The sequence below is a fragment of the Pelecanus crispus genome, chromosome 1 (genome assembly GCF_030463565.1).
Source record: "Pelecanus crispus isolate bPelCri1 chromosome 1, bPelCri1.pri, whole genome shotgun sequence".
Lineage (NCBI taxonomy): Eukaryota > Metazoa > Chordata > Aves > Pelecaniformes > Pelecanidae > Pelecanus > Pelecanus crispus.
The window spans coordinates 55419008-55431058 of NC_134643.1; the positions used below are offsets into that span (position 1 = coordinate 55419008).

Below are 12051 nucleotides of genomic sequence, written 5' to 3' on the forward strand. Positions count from 1 at the left end.
ATGCATTTAAAAATTTGCGTAAGCTTTTGGCTATTTACTTGAAATAAGTTTAGACACTAGTGGATGATTGCATATATTAATGTGGTCAACTAATTGCACAACTAATTGTGATCAGTGGGGACAAAGTAAATAAGACATTATAATAATAATATTTTAAGTATAAAATATTTTTTCCCAACTAAGGACACATTTGAAATATTACTGTTTCCTTCGGAATAAAGCAGGTACACTCTAGCTGCTGTCATTTTCTCCTTCTGTCACAGACATAAGAATTGGCTGGGGTTGGACGTCTGCCAAGAGATGATCTTCATTGCATGGCATCAGTTTGTCAGAGATTAAATACTCATTGGTAGGGATTTGCCTTCAGTGGTGTTCTGCTCCAACGCAGTTCAAAACCTGCCTTTCTTCCAGCAGATCAGTGACGTGGTTCCCCAGTGGGATGCTGGATATGCTGACCCAAAGGATGATGCCTGGCTTCTAAGCTTCCATCTGCTCAGCATGGTGCGTATCCAACGTCTGCAGCTCCTTCTCACCCCTCTTGCCAACAGGAAGATGAAGCACGGAGCAATGGCATGATTTGCCCATGGTTACATACTGGCTAATTTCTAATCTAGGAGTAAAATCTGCTTCTCCTGCGTGCTAGGCAGACATGCCAAGATAGGTTGAGTGTACATACCTATGGTGGCACACAGCTATACATCCCTATACCTCTGTGCACATTTGTTGATATACTGGTCTTGATGTATACTCACATATGTTTAGAAATACTGTGCAAATAGCTACACAAAGACACAGGCAGTCTGATACTTAACTCCAACTAAAAAAAAAGAGAAAAAGCTAAACTCTACTATCCTCCAGCAAAAATTATCATAATAGCACTAGAGTTATGATTGCACTGGTGTCTCTGTACATAGCCGCTAAAATCAAGGAAATCTCAAGCCAAGCCATGAGTGAACGGTAACCTCAACCCACACACCCTCCCGGCCAAAAGGGAGTTCTGGTCTCCCAGTACAAATTAGGAAGTTGACTGAAATCAGAGAGTTAGTCCAGACAGCACAGGAACCACGACAAGAAGTTGATGTACAAGATGCAGGGGCTGCTTAACAGAACCATTTCCTCAAAGCTCCCCATAATTAACTCATCCAACTCTTCACACCTTTCCCAGACCAGGACTGTTCACATGAACAATTTGAGACACCATAACGTGGCACTGTCATTGAAAGAATTTGCTCTGTCCTTTCCCCATCCCTATCCCACACTGCTCCTTCCCTTGTGCTGGCATGAGGGTTTAGCCACATTTGGCCATTGTGAACAAGGATCGGGAAATCGATCTAGGTTTAAAACTTACTGGTATATACTTATGTATTTGCTTACAAATATTTTTGCCAGGTACGTTTGAAACTCAACTCAGTGCTGTAGTCAGCTCAGTTCTCTTGTGCTGGCCCACAGGGAGGGTTAGCGTAGGAGTGAAAAAGAGCAGCAGAGAATAAAATAATTTCTCATCGTGGTGAAGCTAATTCATGGAGGCTTAAAATGTTTCTGAGGCTACAGCCCCTGCTAAATGGAAATCCACTGCCAGCCAGCCATATGGTCTGTTTGTCCCCTGAAATGCATGAGGTCAGAATCAAAGTGCCACCCATAGCTTCAATGAAAGCGACAGCAGGCTGGGAAAATCTTCCCCCTCTTCTGAGATCTGTCCATCCCTGAAGGAGAGCCCTCTTACTCAGTTGTTTGCAACCTTTAAAAATTTGTGTACAATAAATGTTTCCTAATGGACATATGGATCCGGGGCAGTGAATTTAAGCCCATTGACAATAGATTTGCTTTGCTTATTTTGCTTCTGCAAATGCATTAAGGGCAGAGTATCAGTCATTGCAGATCCAGATTTGTTGGTTGCAAACCGATGATCTAATTTGTTCTTAAATTCTGCACTGAGGATTGTGTGTGAAGGATTTGTGACTGAAGAACTAAGTGGGCACTCCGTGAGTGGAAAAGAAAGAGAAAATCTGCTGATACTTCAGAGAGGAAGTGGTGTAAAATCTTTCTGATCATTTAAGCATCCCTGCGAAATCAGAGCTTGTTCTTCCTGAGGTAGTCGGTCTTTGAAACTGCTTGTGTGAAAATGGCTGGGAATTGGGAACAATTAGCTGATTAAGAGCAGCAGGTAGCACCAGGAAAAATGAGGCTCATCTGCAATGACCCCCGTTTGCACACCGTCCTCAGCCCCCATGTATGCAGGAACGCACTCAGCCTGATTCTCCACTTATTTTAATCGGTATAAATCAGGGCCAGCTTTTGAAATCGACCAGGAAAATAAACGGAATAAAAGCCGGGGCTGAAAAACAAAGCCCCCCGCTCGCAGGCACGGCGGCACCGAGAGCCCGGAGCCGCGCAGGGGCAGCGCTCCCGCGTCCCTGGCCGGGCTCTCCTCCGCAGACAAAGCCCTGCGCGCCCCTGCGCAAAAATCGCGCAGCGCCGGGCGGGCGGGCGCGCAGACAAAGCGGGGCAGGCGGGCGGCGGAGCGCTGCAGCATGCGGGGCCGCGCAGGGCTTCCTCTGCCAGTGGGCTGGTGGTGGCGGTGGCGGCTGCTTGCTTTTTTTTTTTTTTGCGTGTGAGTGTTATTTTTTTTTTTTTTTTCTTCTCTCTTCACCAACTTCCTTCCTGCTCCAACTGCCAAAGCTCGAAGCTGAGCGCTGAGAGCGGAGGAGGACCCCGGCCGCAGGCGCCGCTCAGCCGGTGAGTACGAGCCCAGGCGAGGGGAGGACGGGGGGAGCGGGGCGGGGGGGAGAGGAGCGGGCTCACCCCCGGCTCGCTCTCCCCTGCTGCCGCGCAACTTTGCGCCTTTGCTCCCGGCGGCTGGCTCCGCTGCCCAGCCTTGTCCGGGGAGACGGGCAGGGCCCTGCCTGCACCCGAGGGGGAAGTCGGGCTCCGCGCTGTGATGGGGTGGGGGGGGGCAGAGGAAAAGGGGAGGCAGCCCCCGCTCCCCCGGCGCGGCGGGAGGGCCCCCGGGGGGTGACGGCGGGTGTATCCTTGCGCAGCGGTACCCGGCGGTCCCCGGGGGTGGCTGGGCAATGGGCTCCCATTCTGCCCTCGCACCCCAGGGGGGTGGGATGGGGAGGCTGGGGGCGCTGGTGGGGCCGCTGTGTTTCTCCCCCATCGCAGAAAATTGCTTTCTCCCTGACAAACCGGCTTCCTGCAGATAAGCCCTCCATCAGGGGGTGGTTTGGGGAAGTGAATTTGATGCACAGAGGGAGGGCAAATAAAATGACGACCCTGTCACATCGCTCTTTGTGCCCCGTGGAGGCATGGGGCGGGGTGGGGGAGGAGGTGCCCACCATCCACCATGTCTCCTGCCCCCTCCTGCTGCAGGTGCGAGGGCAGCCACCCACCCCTGGCATAGGCAGAGCCCAGCTGAGAGACATTGGCACGCCTCAGCAGGGCATGATTCCTCCTTTGCTCCTGCAGCCATCTCTCTCTGGCAGGGGATCCCTAGCGCTGCCCCTGCCCCTCTCCCCATTGCTTTGTGGGTGCTGCCAGGCCTCAGGTGATGCACAACTGTGGATTAGGGCTGCAGAAAAGGAAGAAAAATGTGATGGTGCAGGGCACAAATTGCCCAAATTTCTCCTTGCATAGATGCATTTGTAGGGTTAATTTTCTCATTTGTAATGAGGCTCCTGGCCTGAGGCCATGGGAGTCTCCATCTTAGCCCAGCCCTTGGCCTGGACGGTGATACAGGAGCCCAGGGACCCCAACAACTGGGTACCAACATGCTCACTCTGGGGAAATGCTGGTGCCTGAGCCCCGTAGCGTATCTCAGCTTGCAGAGGGGACCAGTCCCAGAGCTGGAGTGAGTAGAGGCAGGGTCAGCTGCGATGTGAGCTTTCCTCTTGGTCATCTCCTGGCTGGGAATTTGGCAGGAAGGCACGGTCAGGTCCACAACCTGGGGAGAAATGCCAGATTTGGGTCTGATCAGTGCCATCCTGAGATGAGTGTGAGCTAGGGGTTGTTCGGCCCAGGCAGCCTGCCTGGCTCTGTTCCCCAGCGGGCTCTTGCTCTTGGCACAGCAGGCTGCCTGTCCACCTCTCTGGGAGGTTTTCAGAGCCTAAAAGCATCCCTTCCATCAAATGAGCCACCCCCACAGGCTGGCAGGGAAAGTCTGTGGCATGTGTGATGCAAAGGGAAGCTCTGAGGGATGGGAAACAACCAGCTGGTCCAGCCCTGACTCTGCCTTTTCTCTGCGTGTGGCCAGAGATCTCTCTCTCCATTGCCTGGGTCTCTCCCTCTCCTGTGATAAACCACAAAAACTCCCATGGAGGACGGGGGCAGGAAGGCAGCTCTGCTCTGTGGTTGTAGTGGTGGCAGATGAAGCCTAGCATCGCGAGAGAGCTCAGGAGAGTGGAAATGACTCAGATCCACAGCTGGAGCCCAAGTGGAAGGCAAGACCTGGCGGTGGCTGGCTGCCACAGCTCATCGTGTCTTCTTCCTATGCCGAGTGTGGGATGGCACTGAGGGGATCGTGAGGTTTTGTAAGGTGACTGTGCTGGGTCTGCAAGCAGTGGGGCATGAGCAATTGTTGCTTTTGTGAGGGAGCTTCTGGTTTCCTTCCTCATGAGGACAAGTTCAAGGGCCTTTCCCATGGTACATAGGTCCTTCACACTCCTAGGGCTGGGCATGAACTCAGCCAAGGTTATTCAGCTGCTGGGACTTGCTTTTTTTCCTGTCCATTTGAGTTGGGATTCCCTTTTATTTCCCGGCTGCTTGCTCTGCACTAGTTCCTGACTCACCACAAAATGCCGTTGCAAAGTAGTCTTGCATCAGGGCCATTTCCCATTAGCATGCTGGACTGAGTCTTCTTGTTCCTGTGCTGCTTGGTCCTTCTCTGTCCCTTTGTAACACGCCAATATACCCCTCTGTGATTCCTGCCCCCCCCCCCCCCCCCCCCCCCCACTGGAATTGCACTGGGAAGTCTGCATATTACTCATTGCTGCCTGATTCCACTTGCTGATTCACCCTGAACTGTTGCATATATATATTTTTTTTTTAATTTCCTTTCTGTTTTAATGAATGAGAAGTATCCTGCTAGCTCCCAATTTAACTTTTGGGAGCAGGGGAAAAATGTTAAGGCCACAGCTGCAGAGAGGGATAAAGGGCGTACTGGGGAAACTGCAAATAAGCAGGCAAAAAGGGAATTTTTAGGAGGAACAGCCTCTGAGAAGGAGTTAATGTAAGGATAAGCTGAAGTGAACTGAATGATCTGTGTAGCACGACCAAATCCACTTGCTGCCAAATGGCAAGGAATGGCTTGGCCATTTGCAACAACCACCACTGTGTTAGGGAACTGCTGTTTTTCAGTCTTTCTCTGAAGAGTGGGAAGGTGGCTAGGACCATGTGGCTGGCTCCGCGAGGCAGGCAGCTGACTAAGGGGGACCTGGCACAGCACTGCTCACCTCTCCTGCCTTTGTCTTCTGTTCACCATTCCCTGCCCTGGGCCTGGCTGCCCAACAGTTGGCCTCTCCCCGCTCTGGCTCCCATTTGGGATGCCACCCAAGCAGCTTCGCTGCCCTCCTGCATTCAGCAGTGCATGTCCAAGCTGTGCTGGCTGCGGGCTCCAGCTGTCCTGCCTCTCCTTTCCGAGAAGCCCCACTGATGCAGCGCAGGTACGCAGGGCTGCTCTGCAGCTGGGCTGGATGCGGTCACCGTCACGCTTCTTTCCCCAGTGGGAAGGAAATCTGATCGGTGCGTGAAGTGACCTGTTCCTGGGAGCAACCACTGGGAACGCCAGCAGATAGACTGTAGTGGGTGCATTTCCTTGAGGGCTTCAACTAACTTGCTAATAATATAAGAGAGTTGCTGTCAGGTATTTGATCTTTGTATGAAATGCTGCCTGACTGTGGCTTTTAACCCGTTATGAGAGCGTGAATGGAACCTCTGGCCTTGGCTTTATTTGCGTCTGTGTGTGGCAGTGGCTCTTTGTGCAAGATAGCTGGCGAGCACTGAAACCTTGTACAGTGGCTTGTAATTGCAGGGTTGCTGGCCAGCAACCGCGCTGCAGATAGGCTGTAAATCACTCTGGTTTCAGCCTCCGCTCCTGCACCTCCTCCCCGGGAGGGAAGAATGGTGTAGGTCTGCGTGTGCGCGTGGTGCCTGCAGGGAGAGGAGCGGGGGCAGAGGGGGATTGTTCGAGTCAGAATATCAGCACGGCAGTGTCGGGATTGCAGCCGATCACCGTCGCCATTTGCCTGTAACGATCCTACTGCATTCGGCGCTGGGTGGATGCCTGCTTTCCCAGGGGACTGAACCACACTGTGCTCAGACCGAGTGCCCCGAGGGACACTATCCCCCTGAGGAGTAGTCCCATTGACTGCCCCCTCCTCTGTTACCCAGACCAAGTGACCATGACTGAGAAGACCCAAGAACCTCATGTGGAGGAAGATGATGATGAGCTGGATGGGAAACTCAACTACAAACCTCCTCCCCAGAAAACACTGCAGGAGCTGCAAGAGTTGGACAAGGATGATGAAAGCCTTGCTAAGTACAAGAAGTCCCTGCTGGGAGATGGACCTGTGGTAGTAGGTAGGCTGGGGCATGCTGATAGGAAGGGGCTGGGGAGGTGCATCGCAGTCATGTGCTGTGGGGATGGGGCAAGGTGGCTTCAAAGAAGAGGGAGCTTATTTGACCAGGCACATACACTGCTTCTGCTGGAGGACTGGGGATGGGCAGGTGGAGAGGTGCATGAAAAGGAAGCAGAGAAGATGCTCTGAGCATCAGGTGTAAGGTTACTAGGGAGTGCTGGCATTAGAAAGGGACTTGTGGGAGGTGTGTGGGCCTTGGAGGGCTCCTGAGGGGTTAGAAATATGAGGGGACCAGCCTATGCTGAAAGGGGGCCTTGCTGCTCGGAATGATCTTCACAGGGGTATCTCCTGTAGTGGAAAGACCTCCTCTATGTATTGGGATGGAGGCTGGAGGATCCATGTTGAAGGACTGGGGTAGATGCGTGGTCCTATTGTGCTAAGAAAAGCCTGGTGTTACTGGGTGTTTCATGAAGTGCAGTTTCTGTGTGGGAAAGCAACCCCATCTCTTCAGTGTCATTCCCCTCCCCCTGCATTTAATTTTGCAAGCTGACAGCTTCCCCCTGACTTTCCTACCTGCAGACCCAACAGCTCCCAACGTGGTGGTCACCCGACTCACCCTGGTATGTGACTCTGCTCCAGGACCCATCACTATGGACCTTACAGGTAGGAACAGACTCAGTCCTTGGGCGTGAAGGGGAAAAAGCAAAGGCCCTGGCATGCTTCAAATTGAAAGGGAGTTGGTACTTGGGGTGCTACAGTGGGTTTTAGAGGAACTCTGAGGGCATCTTAGCCTTGTTGTTTATTTTAAGTATACAGGTATGAAAAAGGAGGTGTAATTGAGGAGAGTGTCAAGGGTCTAGGAACTTCTGGGTTTCTCCTGTCTTCTTACTTCCTTTCAATGAGACCTCACGAGCACAAGGGATGTGCATGCATTCGGGTAACGAGCTCTTTTGAAACCTCAGAATCGAGCAATACTGTGGTTCCGGCTCCTGGGGACATGGGGAGAGAACCAGGCTTCACCTTATATGGCCTTTTCTGTAGACAGAGGAAGCTGGGCCCAGAGGAGCAGAGAGGCTTCCTGTTCAACTGCAACCACGCAGAGCCCTGCAGAGCCTGGGCAGTCTCGCAAGCTGGGCAGGAGCTGCGAAACATGCTCCACTCACCCCAGCCTGGGGCTGGGCACGGATGAAGCATGCACATGCTCCTGCAGATGCCCAACAATGAGTCTGCGCAGAAATATCTTTGTGTATATGTGCCCAGACCTGTGTTTGTTTAGTCATTATCTTCATAGATGTGGATGCAGACACAGATGTACACCCAGGCCCAGGCGTTTCTGTGTATGTGCTCTCACAGTGCAATTGCTTACACAGACATCCATATGCTCATTTTGTAGGTGTGCCATCTTTTGAAGGGATGCTCACCTCTGACACCAGTCCCAGCCCCATCCTACCATGTGTGGTCTCTTCTTGCTGTGACACCTCTAGCTAACAGCTTGATCCTTTCCTTACAGGTGACCTTGAAGCACTCAAGAAAGAGACCTTTGTATTAAAGGAAGGAGTGGAATACAGAGTTAAGATCCACTTCAGAGTGAGTTGTTTTCCTTCTGGTTGCTTCTCATCAGTTGCTGAGGCCGGTCACCGACAGTCTATCAGATAACTAGAGCCAGGCAGCATGCCTGCCCAAAAGCTGGGCCCTTGTAAAGCTCCCCTAACTTCAGGTATTCTAGCCAAGAAAGGACAAGGTCTTTCCAGGGAATTGCTTCTGCTTGCTCACCCCTTGGAAGAACTTGCTTTCTGTGCACTCACAATGGTAAACAACAGGTGGTTTGGAAGCCAGATGGGTAGTTTTGGCTGTTTGGCTTGGCTTTTCAGCCACCAGAAAATCTTTAATTCACACAGAGTGGGAATGGATAGGGAGGAGAAGAGATAATGGCTTTCCATGAAGTGCTGGTTCAGTCTGCATTGCTGGGCTTCATGTATGCATAAAAAGATTTAATACTGTAGCATTTAGCTGACGATACCTGAGTTCTTCTAGGTCACGATATACCCAAATGGGCTCCTTTCTCCCCCTCTCCCATTAACCAGTGTGTCAGCCATTTCTTCTGTTTCTAGCTGAAAATGAAACTTGGCCACACTGCAGTGTGGCCTCCAGCACCGAAGAGATCATCTCCATGTTTGCTGCAGATAAAGCTGACTTTGGCAGAGAAGGCAAAAAGGGTGGAGAATAGTTCTCCTGAAACGGAGGAGGGAAGGTGTTAATGTTGTGGGTTCTGTAGGAAAGATTTTCCTTCTCTGAGGCTCACTCACTGTCTGAGAGGTGACTTTGTCCCCAGAGACACCTCCAGCTCTCCTTTGTGCTATGAAATATTTCCATCTGTATCTGAGCCCTGTTGACAGGAGACACCTGGAGCCAGACAAGTTATTCTAACTCCCTCCCTCAGTCCCAAGGGTGGTAAGAGCTGGCACCATGTGAATTCTCCCCTGGGATGTAAAAGGATATGCCTGTCTTGTTTCCAGATTGAGTAGTGCTGCAGGGAGGCAGCGTATGCTGGAGGAGGACAGCAAGGGATACAGCCAAGCTATCCATGGAAGATTTGAGGAAAGATTATGAATAAAACTGTGTCCTTCTGTCTCTTGAGGAGAAACTTGCCAGCTTCCCACATAGCTTAGAGGGCAGCTGGGAGTGCTGAGCTAATCTTGCCCACCCATTTGTGCTGGAGGGATGACTCTAGTCACCCATGTCTGGTTTTCAACATGGAAATTGTTAACCGGGAACTCCCTGCTTCACTTTTCTTTGTCCTTATCAGCCCGTCTTGTGAAGCTGACTGATGTGCTTCAGTCAGCTTCAAAGTCAGGGAAAGGATGGGGAAGTGCAGGAGATGCACAGAGGACGCTGTAGGTCTCCAGGTGCCTGTGGAGAAGTCATGTTAGGACTCCCTACAATGTGTCCTGTGCTGACTCTTTGAGAGCAGTGGTGTAGGGAGCCAAGATGGGTATGTCTCTAAGGAGAGAGAAAACCAGCAGATACAGAAGCAAAACCATTCCCTTGACACTTACTTCTGGTCATTTCTTGCAGGTAAACAGGGATATTGTGTCGGGACTGAAATATGTGCAGCACACCTACCGGACAGGGGTGAAGGGTGAGTAAGAGATCTTTGTGCCCTGCACACCAGTGCTCCTACCACTGTGTTCCCTCAGCTCAAAGAAGTGTTCCTGCAGAGCCTCCCTTGGCCCTGGGGCCCCCTCTGTGCCGACACACAGGAGGCGAGACTTCTCAGCAGAGTGCATTTGCCCACGCTCTGCATCACCCAGGCCAACTGTTTCCTGTTCCTGTGCGATTTCAATACGAGCCATCTCTGGTATCTGTATGCTACACCACTGTCTGCGGCAGCAGAGTCCCCAGAGACACTGTTTAGACAGTGCTTGCCACAGATTTCCTCTCCATACAGAGCTCTTCACCTCCCCCCTGCCCCCTGTAGAGTGCCTCAGCCTGTGTGGAGCTTCCCACCCCCTGAAAGATCTTCCAGATGCACTTGGTAAAATTCAGAGCTGCTCTACAAAGCTTCTTGCTGTCTGCAGAGCCCTGCATTTGCCCATGACCTCTGCACTTTGACTAGAGCTGCCCTGCCTGGACAAGGCAGAGGAAAGTCCCATTTTGCACACAGTCATCCCACGTGCATTTTTGCATGCAACCACCTCTAAGGCTCCAGCGTCCTGTTCAGCACAGGTGAGTGTCTTCTCACCAGAAAAGGAAGTTAGCGGGGGATCAAGAGAGGTCTCAAGCCCTATGCTGGATGTACCCGCTCCCTTCCAGCAGCCCATACATGTGAGAGGGTACAGATTGAGTTGCCTGTCCATCTGCCTGTCCATACATTTATCCTTCTGACTGTCCTTGTGTTTTACTAACCCACTTTTTCCACTGATTCCGTTCCCCTTGCTGACATGGACCATCCTTTTCTCTCCCTATTATCTCCTTTCTGTCTGTGATCTGTGCTCATGCTTCTTCTCTCCTTTAACATTCCCCACCTGAGAGGCTCATCCCTTGTGGATTGTTTTCTCCTAGTGGACAAAGCCACATTCATGGTTGGCAGTTATGGGCCACGGCCAGAGGAGTACGAGTTCCTGACGCCTGTTGAGGAGGCTCCTAAGGGTATGCTGGCTCGAGGCACCTATCACAACAAGTCCTTCTTCACAGATGACGACAAGCATGACCATCTCACCTGGGAGTGGAATCTGTCCATCAAGAAGGAATGGACAGAATGAGTTCACCCAGTTTGCCTTCCCCCTTCCCATCCCCTAGCCTCCTGCACCAGTCTCCAGGTGGGCCATGCCCACCATGCTGCTCCTTCCTGCCACCATGGCCGGCCACAGCCCTGGCAGCCCTTCCTGTGGGAGCCAGGGCTCTGTGCCAGCCTCGGTTGATGCACAGGCCTGCAGGTGGCCTTTGCTGCTTCTTCTGATACACTGAAAATAACCTGCCCGTTCTCACCACTGCCCCATCATGACACATAATTGGTTAAATTGGGAAGCATCTCTCTCCCTCTCTCCCAGTACTTCCTCCTGCTGCTTCCATCTCTCCTGTACCAACTCCGGTCCCGGAAGTGCCTTTTCTAGGAAACAAGATCACCTGGCAGGGCGGACTGGTCCCTGGAAAATCCCCAAGTTACACTTGCCATGTGCTCTGACTCATTGTAAATGGTTACTTACTTCCCGTGATGGTCTCCTGGTCTGTATCTGGTGCCCTACCCTGTTAAAATCCATCCTTGTGCAGGCAAAACCAGTCAGGGGGAATGCAGCTAGATGCTGTAACAAGACTTCAGTGTCCCAAGAATAAAACCAGTTTGTTTCTTCTTTTCTGCATGAGTGTCACATTTTTTTCTGGAGTATGTTTTTCTATGAGGTAGATGTGGAGAATGCATTATAGAGCGTGTTTCAGAAGGGAAATAGGCCTCTTCCTTCAAAACATCAGCCTAACTATGTGCAAATTATTTCAGACCTGCTTTCTTCAGGGGTTTCATGAATCCTTCTTTGAAGCCCAAAGTCTGGCCTGTCATGGGGGTAGACAGCCCACACCTCTTATCCTGGGTGGCAGCTGAATGAACCCAGGGAGCCATAACATGGCCTTCTCATGTTTAATGCTTACTGTGGCAGCTGTTCCCCATAGCCAGAGCCAATGCAAGAGCTGCATGTCCCAGTGGCTGCCCCACTGGCCAAGTACAAGAGAACATCAGCCCCTCTGGGACCCAGCACTTGGAGAAGTGCAGTGGCTCATTCTGCATGGAGGGATGTTCTTACCCAGCGAGGGCACCTGATCACAAAGGTGCAGGGTAGCTGAGATGTCCGGTGCTGTGGGTGGGGGCGTGCTGGTGGCAGTGTTGGTGAGGCTCTCCAAGGTGGTGCCTGCGCAGCAGGCAAGGGTGCTCTCCCAGCCAGGCGGTTATCTCAGGAGCTGAAGGCTTCACCCTGGGCCAGCTGCTCCC

At 51.8% G+C, this 12051-nt stretch overlaps 1 protein-coding gene across 1 annotated transcript; it reads left to right on the forward strand.

Annotated features, from left to right (window-relative positions):
* Positions 1 to 2680: 2680 nt before the first annotated feature.
* Positions 2681 to 11431, forward strand: ARHGDIB (Rho GDP dissociation inhibitor beta). Its single transcript, XM_075715593.1, has 6 exons — positions 2681 to 2736; positions 6385 to 6573; positions 7152 to 7235; positions 8083 to 8159; positions 9648 to 9711; positions 10635 to 11431. The coding sequence occupies exons 2-6, from the start codon at positions 6396 to 6398 to the stop codon at positions 10832 to 10834; spliced, it is 603 nt and encodes a 200-aa protein (XP_075571708.1). The 5' UTR covers positions 2681 to 2736; positions 6385 to 6395; the 3' UTR covers positions 10835 to 11431.
* The last annotated feature ends 620 nt before the right edge of the window (positions 11432 to 12051 follow it).